The following is a 15,509-nucleotide window of genomic DNA, read 5'->3' on the forward strand; positions in this document are numbered from 1 at the left end:
TTAGGTGTGTTATGATTCCTAGCAAGTGGGACCAGTTTGTAAGTGCGTCGGGGCAAAAAACCCTGGCCGCATCAGCATCCAACTAGAACTATCAATGCCTCACAATCTTTGTTCCGATTGAGCTGAATTTTCCCCAGAATATTAGGGAGTGCATTTATGATTATTTGAATATTTTTTGCACAAAAGGCCTCACACAGAAGAGCAGGCGGTGGCGGGGGCGGCTGTCGTCCCTTCGTTGGTGAAGTGGCCGCTGGTAATGGAGTCCAGCCAGCTCTCCTCAGTCGTCGGGTAAGCCTGTCTCCGCACCCCCTCCCCACATCCCTCCCCACCCCAAAGTCTGCTCATCTCCCCCTACCTCTACATGTTGGTTAGGTATTCTTCTCCTCCTAACCATCTCAGGGAGGGCCTATATCAAAGATTATTTGCGCATTGTAATGTAAAAGAATCCTGATTCTAGATGTCATGTATGGACAATCCTTCCTATCAACAAACCTGAAAAAAAAACCAAGGTTTCATGGTCTTTTATATGGTCTAGATGCGCAAATCGAAGGGTTTAAGAATAAATGCAAGCCTTTCACTAGTAAATATCTCACCTCCAATCGAAGGGTTTAAGAATGGACGCAGGCCTTTCATGGGTCAATAAATTGTTCAAAATTTAGCATTAAAAAAACAAAAACAATCCAATAAATCATAAGTGCATTCACTAATATTCTAGAGAAAATTCAGCTTAAATGGAGCAAGGGATTGCGAGCTATTGACAGTTCTAATTGGTTGCTGATGTGGCCGGAATTTATTTTTTTGTCACCGGTGCACTTGCAAACTGGACCCAGTTGTCAGAAATCATGTCAACACACGTAAACGATGGATTAGACCTAGTTGCAACGAATTACCGAATATATGATGTTTTTGTGCAACAAATCTGTAACACTAGCATCAAAAATAGGTGGCTTGTGCAATTTTCTCTCGGACGAAGTAACCCGTTGCCGGTTGCGGTACGAGGCAACAACGCTTTGGTTCAGATCGGATCTCGGCTGCAACTCCAGGACAGACATCCAACATGCTGGGCCTCTCGACATTAACGCGTGCACCGGGGGGAGTACGGCACGCACGACTGGACCTCAGACGCACACGCGTACTCCCAGCGTTCCAGGTTTGACAATTCACCCGCCGTACCATATCAGCGCGGATATTGTCGCTGCCACGCCACGGCGAGGCCCAACGGCTACACGCCTTCGTGGCTAAGCATTTTCGGGAGCTTCCAGATCGAAGAGACCGCTAAGAGATGACGTCACCGTGACCGTGGTTTCTGAAGATTTATATATATGGACCGCTCCTCGTTAAAATCAACGAGAGAAAAAGAGAAAAGGGAAAAGGCCGCAGACCACACGCGGCATTAGGTCCCGTCCAGGCAAGCAAATCGTACGCCAAGCGAGACCAACGGCCGCCTGCCAGTACCCACCCGCCGACGCCCACCCCACCTCCCCGCCGGCGACATGCATCCTCCCCCCGCCGCCGCCGCCGCCTCCGCCGGAGCGGACTACGTCCCGGCGCCCGCTCCCTCGGAGCAGGCGACGTACCCGAGGCTCTCGCCGGAGGACCTGGCCCCGCCGCCCCCTCCCCCGTACCACGCCGCCGCGTCCTACTCCGCGCCGCCCGCCTCCGGCAACCCCTACGTCTCCGGCCCCGCCGCCGGCTCCGTGCCGCCTCCCAAGAGTGAGTCCCAAATCTGGCCCCGCTTGCTTCCGATTGCCGGAAGGGTTCGCATCACCCCCTTTTCTTATCTCACGATTTCGTGGCGCCGTCGTGTCTCTGCAGACACCATGGACTCGGTGAAGGACGTGCTGGGGAAGATGGGCAAGAGGTTCGGCGAGGCCGCCCGCAAGACGGAGAACACCGCCGGCAACTTCTGGCAGCACCGTGAGATTCGATTCTCGAGCTTTCTGCTGTGTGGTTCCGGTTTAGATCGAATTGTTAATGCTCTGTTGTTTCGTGCGTGCTATGCTTTTGAACTGAAGTAGTTTAGAGTTCAGCAGGATGAATTGCTTTGCTGGTTAGCACCGCAGAATTATGTTGGTGGGATTGTTGGACCGGTATACCTAGACTAGTTTATAGTTTATTCATGTTCCACTGGATTTCGTTAGTGCTTCTGTTGGGATTTTGGTGGGCATTGCATATACTGAATTAAAGCTGCTCTTCAGTTGGGAGTACTAGCTTATTGGATGTATTGTCCATGTCTGCATGTTTGAACTAGGCTGATGGTGATAGAATATGATTTGTGCTCTGTCTTTTTAGCTTTATGTGATTGGGTTGATTGTGGTGCAGATGAGCATAAGAGAGACTTGGCATCAGTTGTTTGGTTGCATTATGCATAGTGAATATTAGGTAAATTGTGCCAATGTTTTCCCATGTTCTAAATTGTATTTAAATCTCTGTGATGAACAGTGCACATGAATTCAGATAGCTTTTGCACCGAAAGTGTCACCTATCCCTTATCATTCAGACACATTAGTTATCTGTCACATTCTTGTGGTGTGCTTGCTTTGTTGAGTAGACTATCATAGTGTAGAGCTCTCAGTATGACATGATAGAATATAGAAGCAATTACTATTGTCTTGTGACAGTACGAGATGTTAAACATATTCTTATATGCCTTGTAACAGTGAAAACTGGACCAAGTATTGCTGATGCAGCAATGGGCAGGGTCTCCCAGATCACCAAAGTCATAGCAGAAGGTGGATATGAGAAAATCTTCCATCAAACGTTTGATGTCCTCCCTGAAGAAAAACTCAAGAAGCCTTTCGCATGTTATCTGTCAACCTCTGCTGGTCCTGTTATGGGTGTGCTCTACCTGTCCAATGTAAAGTTGGCCTTCTGTAGTGATAACCCACTTGCCTACAAGGTTGGGGACAAAAATGAGTGGAGCTATTACAAGGTACTTCATGTTATTCACATATTGTCTAGGAAGTAATTAATTCTTCTCAACTAATTGTAAATGATGCTAAATGTGTTTTTTGGTATATAATAATATCGATAATTAATTTCATCTAAATCAGGAGCTGAGCTCTTTTAATTGAAAGAAAACATGCTAACTACTCCCTCCGTTTCGAAATATAAGTTTTTTTTAGAGATTTCAATACAAACTACATACGGATGTATATAGAGCTATTTTAGAGTGTAGTTTTGCTCTGTATGTAGTCCATATTGGAATTTCTAAAAAGACTTGTATTTAGGAATGGAGGGAGTAATATGGAATGAACAGGATCTTATTATTATTGTCATGTTATGTGTGCAAAGTAATGCTGATGCATCGTTTAATCTGGTTTGCTTTTGTCTATGCTTCATGGAATCGATCATGTTCATTCTTTTTGGCCTGAGCACTGTGTTCACCGATGCACACAGAACCATATATTAGCAATGACATTTGCTGATATTAGTCGGTGACTTGCAAACGTTCTAGTTATAGAAGCTATTCTGTAAATTGCTTAATTGTGTAATTTAACACTGTTCTCTGTGTTGTGGACAATAGGTTGCCATCCCGCTAGCCCAGCTGAGGTCCGTTAATCCTTCAACGAGCAGAACAAACGCAGCTGAGAAATACATCCAGGTGGTCTCGATTGATAATCACGAGTTTTGGTTCATGGGCTTTGTGTACTATGACAGTGCTGTAAAGCACCTGCAGGAAGCACTCCAGGAGGCCCGTATTTTGCAAGCTTAGTGATGTCTATAGGTTTGGACTAGCATACAGTTGTGGTATACTTTGTGTGTCGACGAACTGGGAGTTGCCTGTGTGTAGTTTGATAGGTGTTGTCGTTTGTTGCGATTCGTGTCACTTTGAACTGGTTTTTCGATCTGTGGCATCATATCCATCCTGTCATGTTCGTTCAATGTGTTTTCTGATGTCTACGATTGAATTTTCATTTTGCTTCCTGCAAGAGCAGTCCGTTCTGAGGTTGTATGCTTGTGGTACAAAGTAGGCTGATTGCAGGTGAAATGCAGTGAAAGATGCACTCCACAGCACTATCATTTGTAGTCGGATTGGCGACATTTGCTGCGGTGCATATCATCTTGAACCACTCGTTCGATCTTTGGATTGATATCCATCCTGTCATGTTTGGTCTTTGTTATCTTCTGTCTTTGGTTGAATTTCGTTTTGCTTCCTGCAATACCAGTAGACCAAGCTGTTCTGAGGTTAGCCTGATCAGAGCAAAATTGCAGTTAAAATAAAGAAGCAGTTTTAACCGGTGGAACTGAATGTTATTAATAATTCTCTGAAGAGACGTGCCTTGTGTATCGATGAACAGGTTATGATAACCTGGTTATCCATGTTCAGTTAAAATAGAGGGAGATCATCCATGACTCCTGGTCATGCGTATTCTATCCCTTCTACTGATGTTACCCTGCCTGCAGAAGTGTCTTTTCTGTACATTGTGGTCGTGCTCCCCGATTCCAGATACCGTTGATTGTTTTTGTTTGACAAAATTACTATTGATTGTCGGTCATTGTAGTCCTGCACTCTTCATGCTGCTACCGGTGAAACACGTAGGAGTATGGTCTCTACATAATCCTGACAGGTAGGCCCAAAGGCTGCCTCTCCACCCTCCCCAGCGACACGTTCAAGCTGATCGACGTCACAGGTGAATCCTCAGCCGTCTGATCTTCCATGGTTCAGACAAGGATCGCAGACTCGATCTCGGACTGAGCAAAAAGAAGCAACCTCCGCGCCGTTGGTCTTCCAAGGTTCCAATCATCCTTCACATGGCAGAGCATTGTGGCAGGTTTACAAACTTTCAAGAGGGGTAATATTTGGAGAATGGGTACATGATCTCAAATAAATATCTGGAATGACCCATGAATATCAGAGAGCCCTACAAGAAAGGTTCTAACCAGAAGGGACCAAGCTCTTGTTGAGAAAGTGGAAGATCTTATTGACCCAGCCACCCATTCATGGGATGAAGCTCTTATCAGAAGCATCTTTCTGCCAATAGACATGGAAAGAATTTTGAAAATCCCGTTGTCTAAACACTTATTGGAGGATTTTGTGGCATGGCATGCCACAAAGCCGTTTTGCTTTTCAGTGAGATCTGCACACTATATTGAATGGGATCATCAATTTGGAGCAAGATTGGGCTGAGAGCAACCACAAGAGCAACTTACTAAGCGTATCTTACAGTGGGGAGAAGCGGCGTCACAAGGGGGCAAAGAAATTCTCATTAAGGCGGTTGCACAGTCCCTACCTACATATATCATGGGGGGTTTCCGTTTGCCCCGGAGTGTTTGTGATGATCTTACTCGCATGGTACGCAATTTTTGGTGGGGGGGCAAGGAGGGAAAGAGGAAGACACATTGGCGTGCATGGGATACATTGATTAAACCGAAAGTGCAAGGCGGCATGGGGTTCCGTGATTTCAGACTCTTCAATCAGGCACTTCTGACTAGACAGGCTTGGCGTCTTATTGCTTACCCTGACAGTTTATGTGCGCAGGTGCTCAAAGCAAGATATTACCCGGCGGGACGTCTGGAAGATACGGTCTTTTCGGGCAACTCATCCCAGACGTGGCAGTCTATTGTCCACGGTCTTGAGCTTCTCAAGAAAGGTCTAATTTGGCGCATTGGTGATGGTGCTTCTGTACGTATTTGGCGTGACCAGTGGATACCACATCCACTTGCGAGGTTGCCAATATCACCCCAGGGGCGCTGCCGCCTTCGGCGTGTTAGCGAGCTCCTGGACGACCGAGGAAATTGGAACGTGCAACTACTTAATCAACATTTCATGTCAGTAGATGTCATGGAAATTATGAAGATCAAGGTGGTGCTACGATTGGACAGAGATATTATCGCTTGGGCGCCTGAGCATTCTGGATCGTTCATAGTCCGGAGTGCTTATCATCTATCATATGATGAGATTCACCGTTAGACTACAGTCGCATCGAGTAGGGCACCGGACGGGCGACGTGCCGTTTGGGCACTTATATGGAGGTGCCCTGCTCCATCAAAGGTGCGTATCTTTGCATGGCGTTTGGTCACAAATTCACTGGCTACTTGGGTGAATAAAAAATCACGGAAACTTGAGGTGTCTAACCTTTGTTCGCTGTGTGCGATGGAACTGGAGGACACGTTCCATACATTCTATAGATGCCCATTGGCTGTTGCTTTGTGGAACGCCATGCAGGAAAAATGGCTATTGCCGGACTTAGCTTCAATGAGGAATACATGCCCTGAGTGGCTTCTGTATAAGCTAAATGAAGATGATCGCATGAATGTGTTGATGGTGCTATGGAGGAGTTGGTATGTACGTAATGAAATAGTACACCATAAGCTACCACCTCCAATTGAAGCTTCCTGCAGATTTCTAATTAGCTATGCTGAATCTCTTCGATGCATCAATCATTTTCCAACCACTGACATCATCAAAGGGAAGATGGTGCCGCCGCCGATTGGGTATAGTTCTACAATGATAAATACAGCAATGCAACATGCAGCCACAGTCCAGTGGTCTGCCCCGCCGGCCGGTCGCGTGAAGCTGAATGTTGACGGGTCGTTCGTTGATACCGATGGTGGATTAGCAGGAGCCGGTATGATCCTACGTGATAATGATGGCAATATTATCTTCTCCGCTTGTCGTTCTATCTTGCATTGTTCCGGACCGCTCCAGGCTGAGTTGTTGGCATGTTAGGAGGGATTAAGCCTCGCTCTACAATGGTCTACTCGCCCGGTAGACATCGAGATGGACTGCATGGATGCAGTCAAGTTGATCAAGTCGCCTACACTTGACAGATCGCCACATAGAATGATAGTTCAGGATATTAAAAGGCTCTTTGGTGAAAGGGATATCTCTATTGCTCATGTAAGTAGGAATCGGAACGTTGTTAGCCACACACTTGCTGCTTTCGGACGATCGGAGGGCCAAGCTGCAGTTTGGTTGCGCTCTGGACCTGCAGACGTTCCTCTGCTATGTAGGAACGAATATTCCAATAGTTGAGCAATGAAATACTTTTAACCCCGCAAAAAAATCCGGTTTGGGATGTCCTGTGGAAGCTACAAGTACATAGTAAAGTCAATTTTTTTTTGTTTGGCGAGCACTACATGGAGTGGTTCCAGGGAAGTGTATATTGCATAATCGACATATTAAGGTCAGTCATGAGTGCCCTTTGTGTCCAGAGGGGCTTGAAGATATCCGGCACTTAGTATTCACTTGCGCAAGAGCTTGCTATTAGATGGAAGCGTTCCTACTCCCTCGTAAGGGAGCCGCATGGTTTATATTGATTGTGGGAAGGAATAGCCTCTGCCGTGGCTTACAAGATTTCACCGATCGTTAGGATACGGTGGTTACAACGATCGCTAGGATAGATACGTAACAGAGAAGGAGAAGGAGTTTGTTGAGATTACAATAGGATTCTATCTCTAATTCTAGAGTAAATAGAATAAAACTACAACTTCCTCCGTTCCTAAATATTTGTCTTTCTAGACATTTCAAATGACTACTATATACGAATGTATGTAGATATATTTTAGAGTGTAGATTCACTCATTTTGCTCCGTATGTAGTCACTTGTTGAAATGCCTACAAAGACAAGTATTTAGGAACGGAGGGAGTACTTTACAGGTTAGGGTTCCAAAAAACTACCGGTTTTTAATTTTTCTCATATAACTACCAAATGGGCGGTCGGCTGTTTCAAAAAACCCCAAATGACCGTTGCTTAAAATTTAAACATGTTTAGGACAGGTCGGGCCCGCACCTAAACAAACCGTATGTTTGACCGTTAAGTTACAAGTGGGGCCCACATGTCCATGTCTCTATCTCATATGTCCTCACTTTTTACAAAATAGCCCCTATAAACATTTCTGAAAAAGCAATCGGGTCCCTGCTATTTTTCTGAAAAAGCAATCAAGGAGTCGCTCCTCTCCTCGCGGCCGGCGTCCACCTCTGCGCCCAGCGACATCCCGCGAGCCTCTAGCGCCGGCGCCCGCCCTCGCCACCTACTGCCACACTACCGCCCGCCTCTGACTCTCCTCGCCTCCACCTCGTGCGCCCCGCCTCCGCGGCCAGGGACGCCGCCGCGTGCGCCCTCCGCTGCCAGGCCTGGCGAGGCGAGCTCTGCCGCCGGCCGTCTCTGCGCCCGAGCTCGCGCAACTACTGCTCGCGGCTATGGCCGCAACTGCGTGCGCCCTCCGCTGCCAGGCCCGGCGAGCTCTGTCGCCGGCCGTCTCCGCGCCCGAGCTCGCGCAGCTGCTGGTCGCGGCCATGGCCGCCACCGCGTGCGCCCTCCACTGCCAGGCCCGGCGAGCTCTGTCGCCGGCCGTCTCCGCGCCCGAGCTCGCGCAACTGCTGCTCGCGGCCATGGCCGCCACCGCGTGTGCCCTCCGCTACCAGGCCCGGTGAGCTCTGCCGCCGGCCATCCCCCAGCCTCTGTCTCTCCAGCCACTGCTCCGGGCGGCGGCTTGCACACAAGCCCCCCATGGCGCACGCGGCAACCGCGTGCGGAGCCCCATGGCGCGCAGCGACGGCCACGGGCAGAGCCCTTTGGAGGCTGATTCCAGGGATTCGATTGCTTTTTTAAAATGTTTGTAAGGGCTAATCCGTAAAAAATCTGTGGATGAGGCGCTGACATGTGCCCCCCACAAGTCAGTTAACAATCAAACAAACGGTCAACCAAACGGTGCGTTTACTGGCGGGCCCGATCTGTCATAAACACGTTTAATTTTTTAACAAAGAGGATTTGGGGTTTTTTGAAACAGCCAACCCCTGACTTGATAGTTGTTGATGAAAAAAATCCGGTAGTTTTTTGAAACCCTAACCTGTAAAGCAGTAGTTTTATGCTATTTACTCCTAATTCTAACACCCTCCCTTAATCTCAACTATCCTACATTAAGATTCTTCTTGAATTCTTCAAATAGCTTGACTGGCAAAGCTTTAGTGAAACCATCTACCACTTGGTCTTTGGAAGGAATAAGCCGTATGTCCATCTTCTTCTCTGCAACTCTTTCTCGTACAAAATGAAAATCAATTTCTATGTCCTTGGTTCTACCATGAAACACTGGATTTGCAGGATTTGCAGAGAGATATGTAGCTCCCAAATTGTCACACCACAAACAGGACACACGATGTTGTTTAACTCCCAATTCATTGAGCAATGATTCTACCCGGATAATCTCAGTAGTAGCATTTGCTAGCGACTTGTATTCAGCTTATGTACTTGACCTGGACACTGTGGCTTGTTTTCTAGCACTCCAAGAAATAAGATTAGCACCAAAGAAGACTGCAAAACCTCAAGTTGATTTTCTATCATCACTACATCTTGCCCAGTCAACATCAGAAAAAGCACTAACAAGGGTGGAGGTAGAATGCCTGAACTGAAGGCCTAAGTTCACAGCGTGCTTGATATATCGTACAATTCTTTTAACAACTGTCCAATGTACAGTAGTAGGTGCATGGAGATACTGACAAACCTTGTTAACAGCAAATGATATATCTGGTCTTGTCAGTGTAAGATATTGTAGAGCTCCTACTACACTTCTGTATCTTGTACTCTCTTCTTCCTTAAGTGGCTCACCTTCAAAGGCTGAAAGTTTTTCTGAAGAAGACAATGGTGTGGGTGAGGACTTGCAGTCCTTCATCCCCATACGAGCTAGAAGTTCAGTGACATATTTCTCTTGATTTAGTATTATGCCATCTTGAATCTTCTTAACTTCAATGCCTAGGAAGAAGTGTAAATCGCCAAGATCCTTCAAAGCAAACTCTGAACTTAGATCATGCAAAAGAGCATTAGTGGCACCTTGTGAAGAGCTTGCAACTATGATATCATCAACATATATTAAAACAAATATAGTTGTATTTGCTTTGTTGTAGATAAAGAGAGATGTGTTAGCCTTGGATGCAACAAAGCCAAGGTGCCTTAACTGAGAAATCAACCTTGAGTACCATGCTCTTGGTGCTTGTTTCAAGCCATATAGTGCCTTGTCAAGTTTGCACACATAGTGAGGTGTCTTCTTATTTGCATACCCAGGTGGTTGTCTTATGTAAACCTCCTCTTCCAGAACACCATGCAAAAACGCATTCTGAACGTCTAGCTGTCTCAAGCTCCATCCCCTGGAAACAACAATAGCTAACACAAGCCTAATAGTTGCAGCTTTAACAACAGGACTAAAGGTGTCTTCATAGTCTAAACCATAACGTTGTTTAAAAGCTTTTGCAACTACGCACGCTTTATACCTGTCAATTGTGCCATCAACCTTTTTCTTGATTCTGTAGACCCACTTACAGTCAATAATATTTTTACCTCGTTTTTTAGGTACAAGATGCCAAGTCTTGTTCTCATGAGAGATGAGTACTCCTCATCCATTGCATTTTCCATCTTGGATCCCCTAATGCATCTTCTCACCTTGTCGGTTCTCTTGTGATACAGAGCATACCATACGTTATAGTGCCGTCAGTTCTAACCTTTGGGTTTCGTATACCTTTCTGGAGCCGAGTCATGACACGTGAAACCGTAGTTGGTTGAGGCTGATTTCATCGTGTAGCAGTCTGCGGCACAGGGGTTGATGCAGTAGGATTTGCCGTAGAGGATCCTGGGGACACCTCAGATTCGCTTTCCACAGCAAATCCCGACCCAAACCGTGTAGCCTGCAATGTGGGCGATCCGCTAGAAGCAGCGGCCGCAGAAGATCTCGCGCTGCCAGCCGGCACATGCGCGTGGGATCCCGAGCCTGATCCGGATCCTCTTGTCGCTGTCGACATGTTGGGCCCGTGCATGGGATGGGGTGCGGGACGCGGTGTCTCGTCTGGATGGGATGACGCGTCACCTTCCAACTGGCGCTGCGGGCTTCTGCATGGCACGCGATCCGGTGCGAATCTGCGTGCCCGATCCGAGGCGACCTGACGCACAGGGATTCCAGGTTACGCAGGATCTGCTTCGTGTTTCGCGCCTGCTCCGTCTTCTTCTGGCACATGCAATACCAGATCATTTTCTTCAAAATTTTGATCATTTTCTGCATCGATTTCTGTTGCATGATCCTGCATACAAAGAGACACAGTCCCACTAGTATAATCATTAGTTGGGTCAGTACAATTATCGCCCCCATGATCAATGTTTTGAAGATGTGGTGGAAGAAGGAGTATTTCTTTCTTGAGAAGTGCTCCGGCATTAGGATGAAGAGATTCAAAGGGATAGATGGATTCATCAAATATGACATCTCGAGAAATATAAACCCTACTAATGGAAACATCAAGGCATTTGACTCCCTTGTGGATTGGATTATATCCAAGAAACACACACTTCTTGAAACGGAATGCAAGCTTGCGTGCATTATATGGATGAAGGTTGGGCCAACAAGCACAACCGAATACACGAAGTGATTTGTAGTCAGGAGTAGTACCAAAAAGACGTGTGATGGGAGTCTCAAATTTGATGACTTTACTAGGAAGCAAATTGATAAGATATGTATCAGTCAAGAATGCTTCATCCCAGAACTTTAGTGGTATGGATGCGTTTGCTAGTAGAGCTAACCCTACTTCAACAACATGGCCATGTTTCGTTTCGGCTGAGCCATTCTGTTGGTGTGCATGAGGACACGATACATGATGTGACATGCCAAGCTCTTGAAAAAAGAGATTGAGTTTCTTGTATTCACCTCCCCAGTCGGTTTGCATGGCAATAATTTTAGTGTTTAGTTTTCGCTCAACAAGATTCTGAAAGTTCTTGAAAACTTGAAACACTTCAGATCGTTTCTTAAGAAGAAAGATCCAAGTAAATTTGCTATAGTCATCAATGAAGCTAACATAGTACGAGTGTCTACCAACAGAAGTAGGGGCTGGCCCCCAAACATCTGAGAAAACAAGTTGCAAAGGTGCAGTAGAAATACTGAATGAAATAGGATATGGAAACTAATGACTTTTAGCTTGTTGGCATGGATCACAAACAGACTCAATACTAGACTCATGAGAGTGGGGGAGTTTATTCTTGCTAAGAACTAATTTAACAATAGCGGATGAAGGATGACCTAATCTACTGTGCCACTTTGCTGAAGAAGGCTTGACAACAACAAAAGCCTGTTTATTTGATGATGATGACGAAGATATAAGTGGGTATAGATCTCCCACACAGTTGCCCCTAAGAAGCACTCTCCTCGTGTCCAAGTCCTCTACCAAAAAAATAAGGATAGAATTCAATAAGAACACGATTATCAAGAGTAAATCTATGAACTGAAAGAAGATTTTTCAATGTTGTAGGGACATATAGAACTCATTTTAGATGCACATTTTTCATGGGGTTTTTGACAATTGAACTACCAACGTGAGTGATTTTCATACTAGAACCGCTTGCAGTATGCACTTGGTCATGTCCACGATACTTGTCTCTGATCGTCAGCTTGTCGAGTGCCCCTATGATGTGATTTGTGGCGTCGGTGTCCGCATACCAGTTTGTGTCGACGCCGTAGGAGTCGGTGACCATGTTGGCCCCCTTCTCCTCATGTTCATCTTCATCATCATACCGATGCCAACAATCACGAGCACCTCCTAGATGGTGCTTGTAAAAGATTTGACACTCTGGATAGTCTCGAACTTGCTGCTGACGTTGTTGATGTGGGCGACTGTGGTGAAAGAACATGCGGTGCCCCCATGTTTGGTTTTGGTAATCGATGATAATCTCTATGGACTGATGGTTGCCTTGAGTTATATTTGAAGGTTTTGTCCGTAGGCTTTTCTTGGAGTACATGTGTTGGTTTCAAGGAGAGTGGGTGTCGACCAAGGTGCTATTCAAGGAATTATCCAAAGATTGGTCATGTGAGTGTTGAGCTTATTGCAAGCATGTCTTGAAGAAGAAGATTGTGTGATCATTCATGTCTACCTTCAAGACATCATCCAAATGAAGAGAATTGGAAAGATTCAAGGTTGATCAAGATTAAGTCAAGAATGAATCAAGTTGATCAACACACAAAGCATACAAGATGTACTGAGGGATCAAGTGATCCCATGGTATGATAAGCATTGTCAATTACGCTTCATGTACTAACCCATGGTCTTCGTGAGAGTTCTTTGTGGGGTTAGGTTGCGGTGTGCAAGTTCAAGTGGAGCATCATGAAGAGATCAAATGCTTGAAGCTTGCCATCCATTGTGGTAACAATGGATTCATGAAGATGTACGAAAGAGTGGCTCACCCATAATGGAGTACGGGGAGCAATCAATTAGTCTTCATCGAGCCAACGCAATCAAGAAAGGTGGTCCAACTTGAGGGAGTCAAAATTGTCATCATCTAGCTCAAGTGGACCATGTGCAAGCCAAAGGTTTGCCCTTGATAGGTTTTCTATTTTACCGGTCTCATGATTGTAGTTGAGAGACCGGGTTATAGGATCGATTGTCGTTCTATCAAGGGGGGCTCTCGATGAGTAGCTTGATCGTATCATTTGTAGAGAGCTCAAACCATTGCATCCTTGCATCATATTTCTTGGTTCTTGTTTGGCTCTCTTTGAGAGTTTTAGAGCTTATGGTCATCTAGATGACAAGCTCGAGTTCATCGAAAACGGAGTTCACTTGCATCTTCTATGATGTTTTCAATGTTGGAGGTTTTGTCCGTTCTTCTCTGTTGGAGGTTTCCTCCTCCATTTGTTAGGCATACCTCCCCTTGGAGGTTTTGTCTGTTCTTCTCTATCGTTGTTTTGATGCTACTCGTCGTCTTGTTTCCAACAAGCTTGAGTTTGCTCAATTCGGAGCTCATATGCAGAAGTTATGGCAGTTCTTGTTTTCTTAGAGTGGCTTTTGTCTGGTCCCAGCGGTAGTACCGCGAGCCCAAGCGATGGTACCGCTTGGAGCTCTCAGCCGCAGTACCGCTTTAGTGCCGCTCTTCTACCACCTCGTTTTTGGGTCCTGCTCTTTTCGTGTCGGGTTTAGCAGTAGTTGCACGGCAGTAAGGCACGGTAGTTCCGCCTAAGCGGTAGTACCGCTCCGGTCGGGCGGTAGTACCGCTACTGCATTACTATCATCGTACTCTGCTCTGCCCTGCCTCTTTTGGTCCCGTGTTCTGCTCCTCCAGCGGTAGTACCGCTGGGGTGAGCGGTAGTATCGCTCATATGCGATACTACCGCCCCAAGGTTCATATTGTGTTGCTCTTTTTCCCTGCTTCTTCCGCCCGAGCGGTAGTACCGCTCCTGTGCGGGCTGAGCACATAACGGTTGGATTTTTCCCCCTCCTATAAAAGGGGGTCTTCTTCCCCAATGAACCTTATCCTTTTTAGCTCGTGTTCTTCCCCCATTGTTGACCTTCTTCGAGCTTGCTAACTCTCAATCCCTCCATGGTTTCTTGCTAGTTTTTGAGGGAAAAGAGAGAGGAGATCTAGATCCACATTTCCACCAATCACTTTCTCCTCTATGTGAGGGGAACCCCTTGGATCTAGATCTTGGAGTTCTTGGTGTTCTCCTTCTTGTTCTTCCTTTCATTTTCCTCCATAGCATTAGTTGCTTTGGTGGGATTTGGGAGAGAAGGACTTGGGCACTCCGTGTGCCCTTGCCAATGCATTTGGTGCATCGGTTTGAGTTCTTCACGGTGATACGTGGAAGCTACAAGTTGAGAAGCTTATTACTCTTGGGTTCTTGGTACCCTTGAGCTTGTTCCTCTTGGGTGCTTGGACGCCCTAGACGGTTGGTGGTGTTCGGAGCTCAATCATTGTGGTGTAAAGCTTCGGGCAAGCGTCGGGGTCTCCAATTAGGTTGTGGAGATCGCCCCGAGCAATTTTACGGGTATCGATGACCGCCCCCAAGGGTTGCCAAAGTGTACGGGTTCGGTGACCGCCCCCAAGGGTTGCCATTTGTACGGGTTCGGTGACCGCCCTGAAGGGTCCCTTAGTGGAATCACGGCATCTTGCATTGTGCGAGGGCGTGAGGAGATTACGGTGGCCCTAGTGGCTTCTTGGGGAGCATTGTGCCTCCACACCGCTCCAAACGGAGATTAGCATCCGCAAGGGTGTGAACTTCGGGATACATCGTCGTCTCCGCGTGCCTCGGTTATCTCTTACCCGAGCCCTTTACTTATGCACTTTACTTTGTGATAGCCATATTGTTTCTTGTCATATATCTTGCTATCACTTAGTTGTTTATCTTGCTTAGCATAAGTTGTTGGTGTACATAGGTGAGCCTAGTTGTTGTAGGTTTTGTGCTTGTCAAATTAACCGCTAGGTTTATTCCGCATTTGTTCAAGCCTAAACCATAATTATTTTAAAGCGCATATTCACCCCCCCTCTAGGCGACATCCACGACCTTTAATGCGGCCACCTCCGCCGCCGCCGTTTCCACCAGATGGAGTTGGCGAGGGGCGCCCGCCTCGGCCGCGGCCCCTGCTGTTGTTGCGCCCGCGGCCTCTGTTGTAGCCGCACCCGCGCCCCCTGTAAGCTAGGTTCGCCGAGGTCTTGAAGCCTGTGTCAGGACCGTCGCCTAGCATCTCCACGCGCTGATCAAACGCTGCAATCTGAGCGAACAGATCATCCATGGAGATTTGATTTTTTACTGCGCCAATGGCTGCC

At 46.7% G+C, this 15,509-nt stretch overlaps 1 protein-coding gene across 1 annotated transcript; it reads left to right on the forward strand.

Moving 5' to 3' along the window:
• Positions 1-1,343: 1,343 nt before the first annotated feature.
• On the forward strand, positions 1,344-3,885 carry LOC147976721 (GEM-like protein 1). The gene is made up of 4 exons (XM_087519001.1): positions 1,344-1,713; positions 1,816-1,917; positions 2,661-2,932; positions 3,527-3,885. Exons 1-4 carry the CDS (start codon positions 1,494-1,496, stop codon positions 3,713-3,715), a joined length of 783 nt encoding a protein of 260 aa, XP_087375127.1. The 5' UTR covers positions 1,344-1,493; the 3' UTR covers positions 3,716-3,885.
• The last annotated feature ends 11,624 nt before the right edge of the window (positions 3,886-15,509 follow it).

The sequence above is a fragment of the Triticum urartu genome, chromosome 4A (genome assembly GCF_056163025.1).
Source record: "Triticum urartu cultivar PI428250 chromosome 4A, HENAU_Tu73, whole genome shotgun sequence".
Classification (NCBI taxonomy): Eukaryota; Viridiplantae; Streptophyta; class Magnoliopsida; order Poales; family Poaceae; genus Triticum; species Triticum urartu.

Excerpts from the sequence above, each read along its gene's own strand:
- LOC147976721 (XM_087519001.1), top strand. The coding sequence starts at position 1,494 with ATGCATCCTCCCCCCGCCGCCGCCGCCGCCTCCGCCGGAGCGGACTAC. Across the intron at positions 1,918-2,660 it reads CGGCAACTTCTGGCAGCACC|TGAAAACTGGACCAAGTATT; the intron begins GTGAGATTCGAT and ends GCCTTGTAACAG. Across the intron at positions 2,933-3,526 it reads ATGAGTGGAGCTATTACAAG|GTTGCCATCCCGCTAGCCCA; the intron begins GTACTTCATGTT and ends TGTGGACAATAG.